At 42.1% G+C, this 21,536-nt stretch overlaps 2 protein-coding genes across 3 annotated transcripts in view; one reads left to right on the top strand and one right to left on the bottom strand.

Moving 5' to 3' along the window:
* The window catches only part of Chd1 (chromodomain helicase DNA binding protein 1), a 71,735-nt gene extending 69,305 nt beyond the window's left edge, over positions 1–2,430 (bottom strand). For both annotated transcript variants that reach the window (XM_087180898.1, XM_087180899.1), the window contains exons 1-2: positions 2,294–2,430; positions 347–545 (exon numbers count right to left, since the gene is read on the bottom strand). In XM_087180898.1, coding sequence (XP_087037024.1) covers positions 347–399 — 53 coding nt within the window. In that variant the 5' untranslated portion in view covers positions 400–545; positions 2,294–2,430. The remainder of the gene's footprint in view (positions 1–346; positions 546–2,293) is intronic.
* Positions 836–18,001, top strand: LOC147826585 (uncharacterized). The gene is made up of 6 exons (XM_087180771.1): positions 836–944; positions 1,822–3,536; positions 7,134–7,200; positions 8,770–8,832; positions 11,842–12,005; positions 15,046–18,001. Exons 1-2 carry the CDS (start codon positions 836–838, stop codon positions 3,024–3,026), a joined length of 1,314 nt encoding a protein of 437 aa, XP_087036897.1. The 3' UTR covers positions 3,027–3,536; positions 7,134–7,200; positions 8,770–8,832; positions 11,842–12,005; positions 15,046–18,001.
* Positions 18,002–21,536: the final 3,535 nt, after the last annotated feature.

The raw sequence follows: 21,536 nt of genomic DNA, 5'->3' as shown, positions 1-21,536 counted from the left end.
CAGCCTCTGGAGTGCTGAGATTACAGGGGTGAGCCACCATTCCCAGCTGAGAACAGAAACTTTACTGTATTTATTTGAAGATTTCACTAAAAGTCAAGTCAATTTAATTTTTTTTTACTTCCTCCAGCTTCAATTACTACTTCCAACAATATAAACCTGAAAGTAGATTTAAGTAAATCAAAACTTTCTGGAAGTTACCTGCATACCTTTACTGGCAAATAATTAAAACCTATAATGTTCACAAAGCTTCATATAGTAGAAACTTTACCTAAGACAACGGAAAAAAACCCCAACAAACAAGTTTGCAACTGTCCTAGCAAGAAAGTTAATAAAGTGCTTTGCTTACCTTGATTCTCCACTACTGTTTCTAACACTTTCATCATCACTGTGTCCATTCATTGTAAGTATCAATAAGTTTTAAAATAAAATATAAATCTTTTCAGCTTAAAAGACGACAATAAGTTCTGATTCCTCCTTGAATATAAAAAATCACAGATGAATTTTCTTCAACATTCACAGATTTCCTGGGACCCTCTTTGATTTACCTAGGAAAAACATTAATAAAGTAAGAACATCTCCTATAGAAAAAACATAAGCCCTGTTTAGGACATGTAGAAATCTACATAGCCAATCTGACAAAAGGTTGTACGGAAGGGGAGGAACACTTTGACTTAAAATATCTAGGGTTCTATTAACTTCATTCCTAATTAATTTATACAATTTAATCACTAACATACTTTTGAAAGAATAAATTATTTACGGCATGATAAAACTTTAAGAGACTTGCCACTATTTAGCAATATTTATATATATTAATACAGTGGTACCACATAACATGACAAGAACAGAAAATGGAGCCTTATTTGATAACTTGGCCAAGTGGAGAGGAGAGATTACTTTTAATGAAGCCCTAATTCCTACCACCAAGAATTCCATATACCCAAGTGAGATTAGGTCCTAAAAATGCTCACGTGAGACCAGAAGTATAACTATCATATAATCCTACCAAAAATGCACAGGTTAAAATAAACGTGTTCTTTCGCAGGTAAACTGATAGTGAAGTGAAAAAAAATTATGTATCCAGTTTGGACTTAAGAGATTTCACGGGGGGGAAAAAAACAGGTAACACAATATACAGTATGATTTTAAAAGTAAGAGATTTAAAGCAAAAAATAATGGGAGGGAGACAGTTATTTCCACCTCTCAAAATATCAGCACTGCACTGGAGAGTCACCTACAAGCCATCCACGAATAAACAAAGGAGGTCTCCGGCAGGGGAGGGAGAGGAAGAAGCGGGGGAAGGAGACGTCAGATCCTTCCCCAGCCAGAAAGTACCGAGACAGCAGACGGAGTGCAGAGTTGTCTTCCGACCTCAGCAGAGAAAATCACTTCTATCACTATTCCCATTCCACAAGAAAAGGGGGGAGGGGGGAGGCGGTTGTTGCCAAGCCAATCTTAGCAAACTGCACCTAGAACAGGATTTTACGGCTCCAGATCTCAGTCCAGTAGACCTTCTGCAAGAACAGGTTATCTAGAAAGTAACCATTCAACTCAACGTCCATCTCTACTGTTAAACACGAATTCCAACCCTAGTTTAAAACAGCAACTATCAAACAAGTATGTCTCTAAACAAACCTAAGTACTCGAACTACCTCCCTCTTGAAAGTCTCCGTGAAGAAAGTTCACTTTCTGTTCTTTCCCTTTCACCTTCCTTTTGCCCTCAAAATGGCTTTCCCGGTGCACTGTAACTTCCTTCCCCGCATCTCCCTGCTCCGAGCGGCCCTCCCGGAGGAGAACCTTTAAAGAACCCCAGGTTCTGAGGCCGAAACACGCAGCTCTCAGTCCGGCTGCTCCATCTCAACAATAACCAACTCTTCCAATCGCTGAGCCTCTCCCGTCCCGCTCCTTCCAGCGGTCGCGCCGTTCCCCCTAAGTTTACAAAGCGGTACCGCGGGGGGTTCGGAAAGCCCCGGCTGGCTCCCCGCGCGGCCGCTCGGCCCCCGGCCTCCCCGGAGCGGAGCCGCTCTTCCCGCCTCAAACTTCGCACAGACCCACCCGGCAGCCGCCCCCCCTCCGCCGCGCCCCACGTGCTGGGCGCCGGCTGCCGCGGGCCGAGCGTCCGCCCCCCGCCCCGCGCTCCCCGGCGACCCCGCCGGGATGCGCTCCGGCCACGGCCTGCGCCCGCCGCTCACACGCCCCCCGCCGCCTCGCCTCGCCTCGCCCGGCACCGAGCCGCCCCCGCCCTGCGCCCTGCACCCCGCGGGCCCGGCCTGGCCCGGCCGCCCCTTCTCACCGGCAGTCGGGCGGGCTCGGCGGGGCGGAGGAAGCCGGCGCTCTCGCTCGCCCGCCGGGAGCCCGCACGGTCGGCGGCCTCCCCCGCGCCCGGGCACACGCGCGAGCTCCGCCGCCGAGTCTTCGGGCTCCGGGAGTCTCGGGCTGAGCAGGAGTCCGTGAGGGGGAAGGGGAAGCCCCGGCCGGCGGCCCCAACGCGCGATCCCCTGCGGAGCGGCTCCAACAATCAATTCATTATTGAGGCGCCGCAGGCCCCGGCGGCCAGAGCCAGAAGTACCGAGTCGTCGTCGCCGCCGCCGGCACACGCGCGCTCCCGCTCCCGCCGCTTATCGGCCCCTGGCAGCCGCCATGACGCCGAGAGAGCAAGCGAGCGCAACCGTCTTCGTCGTAGCCGCCGCCGCCGCCGCCACCGAGGTCGCCGTCGCCTCCGCCTCCCGCGCGACGTCAACGCCCCGGCTCCCTCCCCTTCCTCACTGGTAGCGAAGTGGGCGGCCGCGCGCACGTTGAGCCCTTTCGGCCGGCGCGCGGGCGGTGGGCGGGGCTACATTGGAGAGTCGTGGGCGTGGAGAAGCAGCGATTGGTGCTGGGGCGGGCGGTGTTTTGAGTGCGCGCGCGCGCAGGCGGGAGCGCGTACGTCGGCAGCGCGGAAGTTAGGGTCTCGAGGAGGCTGCCACCGGCTGATCCTTCCTCCGGCGGCCGCCCTCCGTGGCCAGTTGTCGGACTCCGGGAAGTAGGCGCTGAGGGCTCGCCCCCTGCGTATGTGAGCGCTTCTGTCTCTCTGGCGGCTACGCACGGCTGTCGCTCTGGAGAGACTGAGGAGGAAACGGGGGTGGGAGGGGATTGCGACTGCAGTGGGACGCGGGAGCGGCGGAAGCACCGCGCTGGAGCGGTCCGGTGGCGTCGCCGGGCTTCCTTGCCCTCCCTCCGCCCGGCCGGGCTGGCTCGGATCCCCGGGTCGAGCGCGCTGCTGCGTCACACCAGGCAGCCAGGCCGCCACTGTTGAGCATCTCCGGCCGCCTCCCACGCCCGGGCGAGTGCACGGCCCGAGCTCCCGAGCCGAAGCGAAAGAATGCGAGCTCAGGTTGTTGACGTCCTGTGACGCTGCTGGATTGCATTTGTGGGTGACCGTTGCCTGGTTCAGAAAAGAACTTTCACCATCTTTGCTTTCTAGGTCCCTCCCTGGAGGGCGGATTAAAGGATGCCGCGACGAATCGCAAAAGAACAAAAGCTCTCCAGGGACGCTGGTAACTGTCTCATTTTAACGTGCTACAATTTAGTTGATAGTTTTCTGTTGTAACTGTATCTGCGGGACTTGCTGACAACTCTTTGAGTGTGCTGAAAACATTGTATTTTCAGGCGCGGTGGTGACCCCCTCCCTTGCTCTATTGTTGAAAGCATTTATTTTTTAATCAGAATTCTTTACACAGCCGTTTTTGTTGTTGTTGTTGTTGTTTCTACAGGTACACAGTTAATTTTTAGGGGTTAACTTTTTTTTTTTAATTTTCTAATTACGTTCTTTTGTCGTTTGAGATGGTGTAAAGACCTGCGTTGGAGTGTCTTAACATCCATTCCCAAAATAATTATTTCCCCGTTTGGGAAATAGTCGTTTAACTGGTTTGGTCCAGAAAGTTCAAGGAGATCTCAAAATGTTTAACTCCAAATATGTGCTTATTATATTCAAGAGTATATTTATCCTTGGGGAGTGGGGGGAAGTATGAGGGCCCTATTCAAAAACTACTGTACCCTGTACGGTATATTTCTGCAGGCCATTGAATAGTGAAACAAAATAGAACATCACCATCTTTTTCTTCTCTTTCCTTTAACCCTAGATATTAAACAGCTCTAATGCTGAGTTTTAGGAATAGCAGGATCATGCAGGATGTAGCTCAGCCGTGTAGCGCTGGCCTGGCAAGCGCGAGGTCCCCAGTTCGATTCTTGGTACCAAAAAGGAAAAAAGATCTTAAGAGTATATCCTCAAGGTGTAAATGCTGAGTGTGAAAAACAAAGTGTAAATGAGGACCAAAATGTATGATAGATATTGTGAAATAGGAAGAAAATGTTCAAAGGGGAAGGAGAACTAGGGAGGGGGAGCAGGGAAAGGAAAGAAGGGAAAGAAAAAATTGAAAAAAGAAGGATGAAACGGAAGCAAAGCTTTTTGTAAATAAGGAGGGATGGAGAGGTTAAAAGGGAAGAGGAATGGGGAAAAATAAGAACCAAGATGTATCATGTACAGGTACAAATTACTAATGAATGTTTTCATAATGTATACCTAAAATGTACTGATAAACTTAATTAAAAAAAAGGAAAAAGATCATGCAAATATACATTTCTGAATTCCCTGAAGTATTACAAACTAAGTACTGACCTTTAACATTAAGCTTTATATTAATGTTATAAAATAATGGGAGCTTCCTGGGCCTTTATTTTTGTTACCAGATTGGTAAATAAAAAATTAAAATTACAGAAATACTAACCATACAGATAAAGCATCTTATAATCAGAAGCATTCGGTTAATAACATTCTCAATTAAAACTACATTATGTCATGTTAAAAAAAGAGTTACTGTAGAAAGTCTATTTTACATATTTTCTGAAAGCATATGTCAAACCTTTTACCTGTGCCTTTGATGTGCTAGTCTACATGTAAGAGCTCTAATAACTTTTTTCAGAAACATATCTTGCCAAATTTATAAAATATTGAACCTTGGAGAGTTACGTTTCAGGTAAAATCATAACATTTTATTGCTTTGCAAAATTTTAGAATGACTGTTAAGAATATGGAGAAATAAAAGTAAGTAGAAAATAGCAACAATTGTGCCAGTTTGGTTTTTTTAAGTCAGTAGGAATGCAAACGTATTTTTTGATGATTTGTTACCTGCATAATTAAATTCTGTTTCAGTTTGTATGAATTGTCTTTATTTTTGCTTTCTGGTACTAAAAATATTAGCCAAACACTGATAATCTCAACATGTAAATAGCAAAAATGCCAGAAAATTAACATTAACCAGGAAGCTTTTGTTACTGTTTAATTTCGCATTTGGAAAATTACACATCCCTTAGGAATTTACAGTGTCTAAGACAGCATTTTATGGGTCTTTAATTCTGATATACTCTACTAGAGCTAATCACCAGTGGGTACTCTTCAGTGGGGATGGACAGAAAATCACTTTTCCAGAATTGTGAAGTGAAGTAGAATGCTAACTCTCACTTTTCTGCTAATTTTTTGAATGCCAAGATAGAAATTACATTTCATAATAATGTTCTCATTGCCTAAAAGTTGTGCAAACAAGTTGCCCCTAAAACACTTAGTATTAAAGCCGCTGGCCTGGGATTAAGCTCAGTGGTTCCAGCACCTGCCTTGAAAACGCAAGGTCCTAAGTTTGATCCCAGGTACCCCCCCGCCCCCGCCAAAAAATAAAGAACCTGATAAAGCCAGGGACTTAGCTCTGTGGCACTGCACCTGCCTCGTAAGCTCAAAGTCCTAAGTTTGATCCCCAGTACCAAAAAAACCCACTTAGTATTGAAATATGGACAGTCTCCAACTTCACATGGGTCAGCTCAATATTTTTCAACTTTATGATGGTGTGAGAGTGATACACAGCCAGTAGAAACTGCTTAAAATTTTGAATGTTGAGCTGGGCATGATGGTGCATACCAACACTCAGGAGGCTGAGGCAGGAGAATCGCTGCAAGTTCAGTGCCAGCCTGTGCTACATAGTGAGTTCACCACCCGCCTGTGGTGAACTCACTAGACCAGTGAAACCTTGTCTCAAAAAGCAAATTGTTTTCTCTTTATTGAATATTTATCTTTCCCTGAACTACGGATGTGTAGTAAATGCTCAATGCTGAGCAGCAGCAAAGTGCAGCTCCCCATCAGCCAGTGATCAAGGGGGTAAAAACCACTACCACTGGTACTCTGGGTACTATGGTGTTAAGCCATGATGTTCAGTAGGTTGAGTGTATTAAATGTATCTATGTGTTTGTGGTACTGGGAATTGAACCCAGGGCCTTCACACTGAGCTACATTCCCAGCTCTCTGTCTTTCATTGCATAACCCCATTTTAAGTCATGTATTAGTAGCCTCAAATCATCATCACCCACATCCTTGCCAAACAGGAAAGTCTTTCCAAATATGTATTTAAATTTACAGAGTCCTTTGAGTAGAACTCATGAAATTTTAAGTTATAGTGAAGATTCACTGTACATTTTCTATTTTCCTAATCATAAAAAGGTATGGGTGAGGAATTAGGGGTTCCAGTTTCAGGTGGGGAGAGGAGACTATCACCTAGGAAACTTTTTCCTAATTACAGTGCTTTCTTGACTCCCATTCCACCCTCTTCTAATCCGAGAATTTCTAGAAAGCATTTGGGAAAATTTCCCAGGTTCTGATACCCACCAGCAGCTCCTCCATCTTGTTTATGGCCACTGTATTTGGGGATTTTGACTGTTAAGTCCTTTGTTGTTTTGTTTTTTAAGAGAGGGACTCTCGCTGTGTTGCCTGGCTTGGCCTTCAACTCCCGAGCTCAAGTGTCCTCCTCCCTCAGCAGTCCAAAGTAGCTGGGATTACTAGCTCTTGGTCTGCCCACACCTGGCTCTTGACTGACGCATTTTTGAATCACAATAAAAGTTCAAAGAGAAAGTTCTTAGAGATGATACTGAGAAGCAACTGTGTGTAAAAATGTAACAGACATTGGGTGGATTCAAAGATAGCTACTTCTTCTACTTACAAAATTGTTTCTGTACGGTAAGAAAAAAAGATGTTTAGCTAAATATGTAAATTATCATATAAACATGTATGAAGGTATCATACATACATGATATTCTAATTAACCTTTTCACAGCTGACCTCATCACTGCCTCCCATCTTTCCTAGTAGACGCTCAACATCCTAGACACACATCTCTTCAGGTCAGTGAAAATGTATCTCCCACTGTAAATGGATATAAGCCATCTATCATATGGATCAGTCTCTTGGAGATTTGTTTACGTAAATGGTCAAGAACTGTTGAGCGCCCTGACACAAGTGTGCTGACACCTGAGACGCTTCAGACAGCTCTCTGACCTTTTTTAAGATGTGGAATTGAGCATTCTGTCATTGCAGCATATCATTGTATTGCAATACAGCATTTGTTTTATACTATGTTGTGAGATCCTTGAGCGCAGAGGCTGTGTCCCCAGTACATTGTATTGTCACTTAATAAATATGTAAGAATGTATTACATACCAGACTCTGCTAGAGCAAAAACAGACACTTCCAGAATTAATGTCTAGTGCAGGAAGCACACTGTAAAAATCACACATGAGAAAATAGTATTAAGAGACAGTGCTATGAAAATCTATAATAAAACACTAGTCAGAAAAGTCTCCCCTAAGGAAATGGCATGAACTGATAACCAAGGAATTAGTACAAATTAGAAAGGGAAAAGAGGGAATTGGTATTCTTTTGGGTAAAAAACGATGGGAACTGCCGGGGATTTAGCTCTGGTTTCCCCGCCTGCTCTGCAAGTGCAAGGACCCGAGTTAGATCCCCGGTATCCAAAACAAAACAAAACAAAACAAAACGATGGGACCAAAAATTCTAGAGCCAAAGAGATCATGCCATACTTTTCAGTTTGCCAATAACAGGCCTTGCTCACTTTTAAGATGTGTCCTTCAGGTGACTTTAAGAGGTCTCTGGGCCTGGTGAAGTTATACATCCTTGTAATCCCAGGTACTTTGGGAGGTTGAGGCAGGAAGACCACAAGTTCAAGACTATCTGAGCAACTTAGACCCTGTCTCAAGTGTTTGGGTGATAAGTTATATTGTCACCCTAGGTGTAGGGGACTATAAGAAGCATGGTACTGCTGTAGCAAGCAACAGGTGAGTAAGGTAAGTCTACAAAGAGACCCGTCCTTTCAAGGCCCAAGGCCCAACATAAAGAAACAGCTTCTCCAAGAAGATGAGAAACCATTGAAGGGTTTTAACTTGGGTGATAAATTGATGACATTGGAAAACTGCAAAATTCGGCTGAAAATCCCAAAGGAAGATACTGTCAAAGTAGATTACTGATTTAGGAATATTACCAAATATTATCAAAATACTTCAGATTAGTTAGATTGATTTAGCAGAAAAAAGTTAGAAATGACATGTTCAGCCAGGGTAATGTAGTGGAGCTAGAAAGAAGTAGTAGATAAGACTTGATGGGATTGGATTTAGTGTTGGGAGGTGGTGGGATGTTGAACAATTACAGCTGAATGGCAGTGACACTCTTGAATATGAATATATTTGAAGATGGGTAGGTGGGGAGATCATTTGGTTTAAGACTTAATTTCTGATGTCTGAGTCACCCAAGAAGCTTCCATTTAGAAGTGTGGATCTGAGAAGTTAAATTGAGACAAATAAAAGCAGGTAAGTGTGTGGGAAAAAAGTTAAAAGTCTTAAGTATATGTGAAGTAGACTTTGAAAACAGTTCAGCATGTGCAATTCTGTATTGGCCAGGTAGAGGAAGATGAGCTGGAGAAGTTGCACTTGCCGGAGTGTTGTGCTATTTGTTGAAGAGAAGTGAGTAAGTGCTTCAAGGAAGGAGTGGTGAATAGTGTCAGATGCTTTGGAGAAACCATCTGAAATAAGGCTTGAAAAATACCCATTGGTTTTGTTGACATGCTGGTCATTATTTACCTTAGCAAGAGCTTTTATGTTGAAGCAAGGGGTCAGAAACCAGATTGGAATGGAATGCGATAAATGATGAAGAAATAGAATCAGTCTAAATTTGTCTTTGATATGTTAGGTGAAATAAATCAGACACACGTTTAGATATCACATGGTTTCTCTTATGTGAGAAACCCAAAGTAAAAATAGCTTAAAGAGCAAAATAAAAGATAATAGAAAACAGGAAGATCTTTTGCAAATGGGAAGAGGACCAAGAGATGAGAGGAAGGGGAGGTAAAAGGAAGATTTGCTGGGCCAGGGATTTAGCTCAGCGATGCTGCCGCCTGCCTCGCAAGTGCAAGGTCCTGGGTTTGATCCCCAATTCCAAAAAAATAAGGGTAACCCATTTTTCCCCCTTCTGTCTCTTAGGATCTTTCAATAAATTTTTTTCTACTCAACAACAAAAAAAAGGATGATGTGCTATGTACAGGTGCCAACTCCCCACAGTGAATGGAATGGTCCTGCAAAACATGGAATTTTTTTCTGAGAGAGGCGGGATGCATGAGAGGAGTATTGAGTATGAGAATTAGGTGGAAGGGACAGGCATGTGGCACATGCCTGTAATCCTAACACTTAGGAAGCTGAGGCAGGAGGACTGCAAGTTTGAGGCCAGCCTGGGCCAAAAATCAATTTAAGTCCAGCATGGACTACATAGCAAAACCCTGTCTGAAACACCCCTGCAAAAAAATAACACCCTAACCCTAAGTAACTGTCTAGAAAGTGGTTTAATGAACTCATTTCCTTATAAGATGGTAAGGGTCTATACATATTATCATACTGGGCACAGTACAGTATATGTTGTAGTTCAGCCAGTTAACTTTATAGTCTACTGACTAGCATTTACCCCCAACTATTTCCATGTATCTTTATCTACATCTGCATTACATCTGTAGCTCCATCCTCAGGTTAGGTACTGGAAAAACTTAAAATGAACAAGGATTTTTCTCACTTGAACTTGACGTTCTATTTTGAAGGAAAGAGAGAAGAGAGACATGAATAAGGAAATATACGTTGGGATGGGTTTAGTAAAGACACAATAATGTCAGGAAGAGTAAAGGGAAACATTTAAATGGGAAGAGCAGTAGAGTGGTCCGGAGGAGCCTTTTCCGCACTACATCTGGGAGGATGAGCTGGAGCCTGTTGTCGGAAGAGCCACAGGAAGGGTGGAAATGAGATGGGGCAAAGGCCCTCGGGGAAAGAGGGTGTGTCTGTGTAGAGAACTGAGAGGCAGACTCCCGTGGGAGAGACCAAGTGAGAAGCTGACTTGAAGAATGGTTGAATGAGCACTCGTGTCCTAATTGTTATTCTCAATTTTAGTTTTTATTTATTTTTGCAATTTTTCTATGAACAGTAATTTCAGGATGCAAGAATGCTCATTTGGCTGGAGGCTTCTCATTTCTTTTTTGTGTTTTAAGTTCTCCGTAGGTCTTAATTTTTTGAATACCTGAAATTTGTAACTGGAGATTTGGTTTAATAGTTATGATAAGACATAATTAATAGTTTATTTTTTATTTTCAATCAGTTTTATTTATGGTTTCTAAGAATCTGTTGTTTTCCCCCACTACTTAATATCACTTTAATTAAAAAATGGGAATAAAAATTGTGCAAAGCTGTTTTATATGTCACTAAGTAAGCTTCCTGAGGAAATGGAAGACAAACCTACATGACTCGTGACTCATCTAAAATTATTAGCCAAGACAAAGAGACCCACTTGAAGGGAAAGGAAAATAAATGCAATTACCTTATTCAACTTTGGTGACATATAAGTTTTCATAGATAAATCAGTTTCTAATTTTAAACAGCAATATGCATATTAATGAAATAAGAATTAGACATTTTGAAAACTACTGAAATTTCTTTTTTAAAAGAAAGCAATTTTTGTTCTACAAAGAGTATAAACCAGTATGACTTGTGCAAAGAAGAGATGTCAGTGATTTCTTGCCTATTTTATACTTCTATTTTTGCCCTTGCACTGCCTTTCTTCCTAAGCCACACTCAACGTAGAAACCATAGTCGGATGTGTGTGTGTGCGTGTGTGTGTGTGTGTGTGTGTGTGTGTCTTTGCAGTACTAGGGATTGATCCCAGGCCCTTTGCTCTGAGCTAGAGCCCCACCCCCCGCCCTTTTAAACTTTGAGACACCATCTTCCTTCCTAAAAATTGGCCAAGCTGAGCTTGAACTTGTGATCTTTCTGCCTCAGCCTCCCAGACTGCTGGAATTACAGGTCTGCACCACCATGCTCAGCTTACAGTGCAGGGTTAAAAGCAAAACACATCCCATTGCTTTCCAGTTTAACATCCTTTCAGAAAAATCCAACCTTCTTTCCATTGAGTCCTACAAAAAGCCTGCATGATCTCACTGTAGCCTGACTCTCCAAAGTCTTATCCTCTGTCATTCTCTCCCCTACTCATTATGTTCCAGCCAACTGGCTTGTCTGTCCTCTATCCTGCCAAATTCTTTTCCACTTGCAGGCTTTTGCTCTACTTGCTCTGTTTCTTGGAATGCTTCGCTCAGATCTTCCCATGTGTGAGAGAGACTCTGTCATCCCGAGGTCTCGGACCAGATGTCACTTCCTTAGGCCTTCCTCCGTTACTTTGTCTAGTTTCCCTTTTAATTTCCTTTGTGTTAATGATGCTGACTTACAGTTACTTCATTTTACTTGTCTTATTTATCTTTTCCCTTACTAATAAATATGCTTCCTGATAAACTGTGATGATGAAACATTAAAAATATTAAGAATATGTGTAAATGTTGCAGAGTTTTTGAAAAGCAATTACAATTATAAGTGAAGCATAAAATTTAACAGAAAGTAAAATCACAGTACCTTATTCTCTCCTCTCTCTCTCACCCTCTCTCCCCACAGCCCACAGTGCTGGAGAGTGAATGTAGGACCATTGCACTACCTCCCAGCCCTTTGTTTTTCTGTTTCAAGACAGGATTTCACTAAGTCTCCCTGAGTTGCCAAGTCTGGGCTCAAACTTTCAGTCCTCCTGCTTCAATCTCCCAGAGTCCTGGGATTAATTACAGGTGTGTACCACCATGCCCGGATTCTATTATAATCTTTTTCATGGTCATCACAACACACACTGTTACTCATTCCAAAAATACAGGGGTGTGATTCTATTGGAATGGTAGGGGTGGAACTAGTGTGGGAGTACCAAATGCCCCACAGTAGAAATTTGCATTGTTGATGCAACAACCCTCCTGTCTTCTCCGCATAACAGAGTGGTCATGTCCTCTGGTTTAGAGGTGATCCTGACCAACCTACATTTATATAATCCCAATCCCTTTGCCAATCTAATAGATTTATGGATGGGCAGATCTAAGGACGATAAATTCATGGCATTTACTATGCCATAGGGGTTAAAGAATGGCACAGGGCCCACCTTGGAGTAAGGAACTTTCATGAGAGACCATGAAAGTTTTGTTTAGAAACTCAGGGAAAGGAGTTTCCTTAGCTGAAGATGAAAGATTAGAGAGTTCATCTCCTTTTTCCCCTCTGAAATCAAGTATGTCATTGGAAAACCAGGAACTATCACACCTCTTTTGCCCCAAGAGCAGCAATCTAAAGATGCAAACACAGCACAGAGGAGAGAACTGAGGGCTGGCCCCCAGAGGAAAGGTGCTGCGGGAAGGAGGAAGCTGACTCCAACCCCCACCCCCCCATTACAGAAGTGAGTGCGGTTCTCATTTCTCAAACCAGGAGAACCTGGGATTACTAGAAGCCGAGGCAGCCTAACTAAAAATCCTATGTCTTAACGAAAACTCCAGAAAAAATGTCCAAAATATATAAATAAAGAAATACCTGTTAATACATTTTGCTTAGAAAAATGGAATTGCTAGCAGAGGAAATAGCTTTAAATAGCTGAAAAAAAGTGTCTGCCTCTGGGAAATAAGCCCAGATGGGAAGAGAAGAGGTGAGACATAGGCTGTTCTTGTTAACTGTAAACTTTTCAAAGTTTTTTGGCTTCCTAGCTAGGTATTTTAATTATTGAGGGTTTTTTTAAAACTTGATGAAATTTAGCTGGGTGTTGTGGCACATGCCTGTAATCCCGCACCAGGGAGGCCAAGGCAGGAGAATCCCCTTCATGCTGGACCACATAGTGAAACCCTGTTTCAAAAACAAACAAAATTTTGATGAAGTTCAGGATTTTAGGTTGAGTCAATTAAAATTTGATCTTAAATTACCAATGTAATGCAGTCAATTTTAAAATGAAAATACTGTATTTGGTGTTTTAAATGTAAAGAATGGCAATAGATAAGTAGAAAATGGAGTAAAGAGCCAGGTATGGTGGTGCATGGCTGTAATCCCAGCACTCAGGAGGCTGAGGCAGGAGGATCACCTTGAGTTCAAGGCCAGCCTGGGCTGCATAGTTCAGGGCCAGCCTAAACTACAAAGGGAGACCCTCCCTCAAAAAAAAAAAAAAAAAAAAAAAAAAGGAACACAGAGGAATGGCACAGTATTAACAGATAAGTAGTTTGAAGTTGCTTTATTTTTTAAGTGCCTAATGGCTAATATTTCTGGTGTATACACTTTGCTGTAAAAATACTGCAAAAGTATTGACTAGTCAACAAATGCTGAGTGCTTGTTCTTTAAGACAGATTTCTTAAAACGAAGTGGACATTTTATACATGATATGGTTAGCATAGATCATTTCTGGGTGGTAAAGTTTCTGAGTGGTGAAATATCAGGTTTCCTTTTTATTTTATTTTTTCTCTGAAATACCAGGACGTGAACCCAGGGCCTTCACTTTGAGGTGCATCCCCAGCCCTTGTTTGTGTTTTATTTTGATACAGAGTCTTAGGAAGTCACTAAGTTGCCCTGGGAGGTCTTGAACTCATGATCTTCCTGCTTCAGCCTCTCAGAATGTGGAAATTACAGACATGCTACCACCCTTTCCTTATCTGAGATTTACATTGATTATATGCTTTCACCAAGTAATATTATAGCCCCAAGTTCCACTTGCAAAAAATTGACTGTTTCTATGTGTAGCAAATTTATTACCAACAAATTTTCACAATGCTCTCATATTTATTCTGCATAAAATCACAGATCGATATTTAATACTTAACTCCTCTTATTACAAATCCACTTTGCATCTTTTCTTATCCGGATTTCAAATGGCATCTGATATATAGTTTAGTGAAATGTTTTGATGTCTTCCTCAACCATTTAATTTTTCATACAGGATAAATAGTTGGAGGCACATGGAGTAAATTTTTTCCCTACATAAAACTGCTCATATGAGAAGACAGTAATGGCTAAAATCCAGCCTGCATCCACACCCTTTGTAGTCTGAAATTTGCTTCCAGAAAGAAAGGGCCAAATTCATAACTCACATCAAGTTTCTGTGTGAATGATGACCAAGGTTAAAGAGAAAAATAAAAAAGCAATAGAAGATCCTACGAGTACATGATAAATTTCAGCTAAGACTTTTGAAGCACCTGCTGAGCATTAGGCCTCGACATCCCAGAAAGGGGGGATTTACTGGGCTCACAGTCAGTGACTGCTGGCCAGTTCACATAGGAGCCCCTAAGTTTGCGTCTGTTTTCCCCTGTCCCATCTTGTTAGCATCCCTTTGACTCTCACATGGGTCCTAGTTTGGATGATAGATTGTGTAGTAACTCTACAGAGAAGGGAAAATTTGTTCTAGACTGAACAGAAAAGTCATAGCAAGTAAAATAGCATAGTCTTTTGTTTGATATTGAAGGAAGTTTGGCAGGGAGAAATAGCATAGGGTGGAAATAGACTAAAAAGAAAGGAAGGATTGAAGATAGTGAAGCCCTGTAAACCACTTTGAAGGAGTCTTGACTTGTTTTGAAGGCAGTGAACACTAACAGTGGTTTGAGGGCAGGCATATGACAAAATCATCTTTAGTGTTGAAAAGAACAAAAATGTCCCTATACTATGTGTCATTCCCATTCTCCCAGCCCTATACAGCTAAACCCAGAGAGACAAACGGGGGAGCCATGTAACCACCACCATAATGGGGTGTAAATACTCTCACAACTGAGCTCCGCTTACCTCCTCAGAATGAATGATTGACTCCCTCCCTTCTCTCTGTAGGACACACCAGCTGCTGTCACTGATGTGCTGAAACTGTCAACTCCAAGAGAAGGAGCAAAAGAATGATAAACAGTACAGTGTATCTGGGCATGATGGCACAAGCCTGTAATCCCAGCACTCTGGGAGGCTGAGGCAAGAGGATCTAAGTTCAAGACCAGCCTCAGTGAGACCCTCTCTCAAAATAAAAAATACAAGAAAGGGCTGTGCATGTAGCTCTACAGTAGTACAGAAAATAAATAAATATAAATGTATAAGTATACAACAGCAGATACATAAACCAGTGACATGGTCACTTGTTATCACCATCAAGCATTATGTACTGTATCATTGTATGTGCTAGGCTTTCACAGGACAGGCAGCACTGTGATTTTGTTTACGACAGCGTCATTGTGCTACTGCTTTATGGGGCCTCCCATCTCACTGGGTGATAGGGAGTTTTTGGCTCCATTAAGATCTGTGGGACCACTGCTGTATTTGTAATTCATCATTGCCCAAACTATCACTGCGTGGGGCATCACTGTATAGAAGGCACACACATGCACACACTCTCTTTGAACTGCCTGCATTTTTCCTCTAAGCAGGACATCTGTGTCAGAATATTCTCCCAAGTCACTACTGTGACATTTTTAGTCATTGTGTGGCCACATTCTGCCAGGGATTCAAATACCAGGTCCTCATTGACAATGAGATAGCTCTGATTTAATCCTCAAACTTTTATCTATCATGGTTCATATGAGTTTGCACTAAACTATGAAATAAATTTGTCCCAGCCTGGGCAATTTATGACTTAATAAGACTTTGTCTCAAAAGAAAAAAAATTTTTTAAACGGGCTGGGTATGTAGCTCAGTGCCAAGGTTCTGGGTTCAATCTCCAATTTAAAAAATAGTGTTTTATTGTGTTATTTTTTGGTCTTTGTGCCTCTGACTTCTTTCACAGAATTAAAACCTTTAGAATTTTATCAGTGTTAGGACTGTCCTAGTATTCTGTGTTAATCTGTTTTTCATTAGTATAATGAAGTATCTGAGGCGAGCTAATTTATGAAGAAAAGTGTGTAATTTAACTCATAGTTCTGGAGGCTCCAGGGCCCACATCAGGTTATGGCCTTTTTGTTGGGAGAGGCCTGAGACAGCACAGAGCATCCTATAATGAGAGACAAGAGCTTGCCCTTTGGCTTCTTTCTGCTTGTACAGCTGTGACTATTGAATCCTAGAGGTTCCACTGCATAACTTTCTCTAAACTAATTACCCCCTAAAGGCCTTACCTATAGGCATCATAGTTGAATTAAGTTTCCACCCTTTTAATACCCCTCAATGAGGATGAAATTTCAACACGCCATCCCTGCCATCCCCGTGGGTACTAAAACTACATCTGAACCACAACACCCCCTTCTGATAATACCTGAATTCATGCTGATGACCTAGGGTGGAGACCCAAGACAACCTTGGACCAGTTACCAGAAAGACTAAGTGATTACAGAAGAAGAGTATTGGAAAGACCAGCCCTACCCCAAACCTCCAGGAAGGGGGAGGGCTGGATATCAAGCTCTATAAAAACTCTTAGACAACAAGATTTCAAGAGCGCCTGGGTTGCTGAACACAGAACTGCTTCGAGGGTGGTGAACCTAGTGCGAAGTCCCATACTCTCTCCACCATCCCTCACCTTATCCACTTCTTCATCTGGTTGTTCATCTGTGTGCTTCAAAGTACACTTTACAATAAACCATAAATTAAAGTGTCTCTCAGAGTTCTGTGAGATAGCCTAGCAAATGGTTCAGAGTTCTCCAAGGGACAGAATCAACAGGATAGCTATGTGGGAGAGAATTTATCAGGGGATCAGGCTCATTCCCTTTTGGAAGCTAAGAAATGCCACCACAGGTTGGCAGCAGGCTGAAGAACTTGGGATGTTGATGGTGTGGCTCAATCTAAATTCAAATGCCTTAGAACTAGTAAAGCTGGTAGTGTAGAGCTCGAGGACCCTGGGAGTTACTGGTGGAAATTCTGAGAGTCCAAAGTCCAAGGCAGAAATGAATGTATCAGAGCTCTCTGGGGGGAAACCAACTTACCTTCTGTATTTGTTCTATCCAAGGGCTGGGGATGTAGCTCAATGGCCCCACACCTGCCTGGCAAGCAAAGTCCTGAGTTCAATATCAAGTACAGGGAGTGGGGTGGGGTGGGGGGTATTTGGCAGAGCTGGATGTATTCATACCTATAATCTCAGCTACTTGAGAGGCTGAGCCAGGTGGACTGCAAGTTGGAGGGCAGCCTGGGCAATTTGTTTAAAAAGGCTGGGGGAGTAGCTTAGTAGCTGTGTGCTTGCTAGTTTAGCATATCGGAGGCCTGGGGTGGGGGTGGAGGGCTAGGGGATGAGAGAGAGATTTGGTGTATGTTTTTTAAACTTTAGGGAAATATTTTATATGATAGGTTTTTCCTTGCTGCTTTTCAGAGGCAGTATTGGTTAGATCAACTGTTACTAAATCTTTATCTCTATCTGTGAATATGACTTTATGTTACTGGGAACTGAACCCAGAGCTTTGTGCATGCTAGGAAGCAATCTACCAGTTAACTACATCACTGGCCTTTTTTATTTCATTTTTTGAGACAAGATCTTCCTAAATTGCCCTGGGACTTGTGATGCTCTTGCCTCAGCCTCCAGAGTGGTAGGGGTTACAGGCTTGCACCACTGCACACCACTGATCTTTATGGCATTTTAAGTACATTAATGTTTTGTGAGTACTACACTTACATTTAATGAGATGAATTCATGTTGCCTAATACGTTGCATATTATTTCTTTGAATCATTTTCTTAATCCAGTGACAGCCTTGAGCTTCTTCATTAGCTGAAAATTTTGCAATGTTTCATCAAACACACATAAATATCGTGTTTTAATATACTTTCTCTTTTCTGAACAAATAGGTATTTGTTGGAGGCAATCTTATAAATTAATTTAAAATAAACCCATTGGTTTTTGGTTTATTTCTTATTTTTATCATATAATTAACAGGAGAGGGCAGTCAGAGACTACTGTTAAGAATTCAATGGCCTGCATATATTTCAGAGGCCAAAAAGAAATCCTATAATTCTGCTTTAAAAACACTTGCATCAGTAACACATGCTATATGTTATTTAAACTCGTTTATGGTGAATCATTTATATCTCTGATGGATCCCTTATAACATGGAGGTTCCCAGGAAGCCTGTCTAATCTAGCAAAAAGTAAATCTGAAGAGCTTACATGATGTGCTCAAGACTGAATACCTGACCACTTGAAGTTAGAGTTTACTTTTGTCCTTCACACCCCCCTTTCCTGGATATGTATCCATGAAACAGGAACTAGCTGTGAAGTTCATAGTGGATTCAGAAGAGATTTGAAGAGACAGTATTGAAAAGGTCAGGTTTATACTTCAGAATTACTTAATAATTCAAAAAGTAATTTATCCGAATTCACAAATAAGCCTGATGTCTTTTGCTGATCTTATTGTCTAGTTTTCATGAACTATATTTCTCCTACTAGTATGTTAGTATTTTATAGACATCTTAATTCTTTACAAAGGATATTTGAGACAATCTAGCAACATTTTTTAAAAGCATAAAACTCTTAGGTTTGCTTTGTAATATAGCAATAAGTTTGAGTGATTTCTAAAATTATTACTTGTAGCACAGTATGATGACATCTAGATGTTACAATTGTTTTTAGCAAGAACTCTGGAAAAAATTATATTTGGTATAATTTGGAATGTTCTAAACAATAATTCTCACTTTAATGCTATAGTTTGAGAAAACCGTGATGATCAATAACATGGGAAGTGACGTTTTTATTGACTTGTTTCTCTTAGAAAAGGGATGAGTTTTCTTAACCTTGTTTTTGCCACCCAGGCAAGTTTCTACTATCTCTGTCTCAGTGATATGAATTGAAGAATTGTCTCATTTGTAACTTCAGTAACAGTCACAGGCGCAATCAGTCAGCTTACCATCATGTTTGTTACCTCACAAGAATACTTGTCACTAGTAATCATTGCTTATAACACACTGACAAACCGGAGGTTCACAAAATGCACACGTATATGTACATGCACACATGCACACTTCTATAAAGATATCAGTCACGATCTGTAGTGGATTCTGTGGTCTGACACCCATTCCAGCCCTTGAAGGGCAGAGACACTCTTTTGCCTAGAATGTTAGCTCCTGGTTCTCTGGAAATTGATTTTGACTTAGGCAAGCTGTTTCATCCAAGTTCTTTTTTTTTTTTTTTTTTTTTTTTTTTTTTGGTACTGGGGATTGAACTCAGGTCCTTGTGCTTTCACAACAGGCGGGCAAAACCACTGAGCTAAATTCCCAGCCCTGTTCCATCCAAGTTAAATGCCATGGGTCATACAGTCATACAAGAGTCTTGGCCCACCTCCCTTAACTCAGAACTTCTTTGAAAGGGCTCCTTTGGGTCAGATGAGACCTCTTCTGCAGTGGCTTGACAGTTCAACTTCTTTCTCTAACACTAGTCCCCTCACCTCTCATGGGTCTTGCTCCTGAGATAACCCCTTCTACACACAAGATTTCTACATGCAGGTCTCAGAATCTCAAAATGTATTTACTGGGCTCCCCACCTGCAACATCTTACATATGTGTACTTGCCAATAGCGGACGAGAAAGAAATTGTAATAAGATGACTAATTTTTTTTGATCACATATGGTATAATCATGGGAGAAAAGACAAGAAAACAAGACTTAGATACTGCTCAAGATACATCTCTTTACATAGCTACCAGTTCTATTTTTTCCTATGTTCCTTGCACTAGATTATCTTCTTCCATTTAACTCTAAAGTTTAGACTGCCTTGTTGTTCTTCCAACTGTCATTCTCCTCATCTTTATAGTTCCATAAGTAGTCTTTTTTATTCAACTCACATGGTCACATGAAATTAATTAGCACCTCTGCACAAATGGATTCCGAAGTCCTTAACTCCAACTTCTTCCTGTTCCTCCCCCTCCTTCTTCCTTTCCCTCCTTTTTCCTCCTCATCCCCTCCTTCCTCCTTCTCTCCTTTGAGACAAGGTCTCATGTAGTTCAGGCTGGCCATGCACTCTGTATAGCTCAGGCTAGACTCTAACTCCTGAGATTCTCCTGCCTCAGCCTCCAAGTGCTGGGATTCTAGGTGTGCACCACCACATCTGGCCCAACTTTTCTGAGATATAGTTAAGAAAATCCCTTTCTCTCTCTCTCCCTCTCACTCCTTCTCCCACCCCACCCCCATATGTCAGGTAAGCATTCTACCTCTACAGTTTCCTCTATCTCCACTTTTCTTTGGGGGGGGGGGGAATGTGTGCAAGGGTACTGGGAAATGGTTACAGGACCTTTGCACTGAGCTGCATCCTACACCTTTTTTATGTTTTATTTTGAGAGAGGGTCTCACTAAATAGCTAAAATATCCAGGCTGGGCTGGAAATTGCAGTCTCCTGCCTAAGCCTTCCAAAGTGCTGGGATTAAAGGTAGGCATGGGCCACCACACACCACACACACAGCACACACAGCTCTTACTTTTGAGACAGGGCCTCAGTAAATTGTCCATGCTGGGCTGGAACTGCCTCAGCCCTAGTGGAGCTAGGGTTATAGGTGTGAACCACTGCAGTATTTTTTAATTATTATTTATGTATTTATTTTTTGGTGGTGGTGGTGGTGGTATAGCAGATTGAACCCGGGACCTTAGCACTGAGCTACATCCCCAGCAATTTTAGTCTTTCTTTTTTTTTTAACGGAAGTAAAGTTATATTAAAACAGGAAAAGAAACAGGCTCTGGGCTGGGGATTTAGCTCAGTGGTTCCGCCGCCTGCCTTGCAAGCACAAGGACCCAAGTTCGATCCCCAGTACCAAAAAAAAAGAAAGAAAAAAAAGAAACAGGCTCTGCGGAGCAAGTTTGAGCCAAGTAGAAGTAGGAGAAGTGCACCCTACAGTGTGAGAGTGAGCCATTGTGAAAGAGAGAACACAGTGGCTGTTTTTGTTGTTTTGTTTTTTGAAAAGGACTACTGTTTGCCCAGTTCCTTAAAGTAAACTACCTTAATCATTGTTATTCTTCTCTTTTATCATGTTAATAATTGGTCACTAAATCTTGGGAAGTCTAATAGGATAAGTACCTAAAGGCTATTTTCAGTTAGGTGTGATGACTCGAGTCTGTAACCCAGCACTCTGGGTGGCTGGGCAGGAAGCGAAAGTTCCAGCTCAGCATGGGCAACTGAGTGATTTAGTGAGACCCTGTCTCCGCATTAAAACTAATGGTAATAATAGCAACAAATAGGCCCAGTTATTTAGCTCAGTGGTGCAGCCGCCTGCCTCGCAAGCGTAAGGTCCTGAGTTCAACCCCCAGTACCAAAAATAAATAAATAAATAAATAACAATAAGAATAAATAAAAGGAAGGGGGCTGAGGATGTAGTTTAATGTGAAGGCACTGGGTTCAACTACTAGTACTGTAAAAATAAATAAATTAATAAAAATGAAAGCT

The sequence above is a fragment of the Heterocephalus glaber genome, unplaced genomic scaffold (genome assembly GCF_053883595.1).
Source record: "Heterocephalus glaber isolate CG9 unplaced genomic scaffold, H.glaber_assembly_v1.0 deba00001465, whole genome shotgun sequence".
NCBI lineage: Eukaryota > Metazoa > Chordata > Mammalia > Rodentia > Bathyergidae > Heterocephalus > Heterocephalus glaber.
The sequence above is the reverse complement of the archived record's forward strand: the minus strand, read 5'-3'. Positions and strand labels throughout refer to the sequence as shown.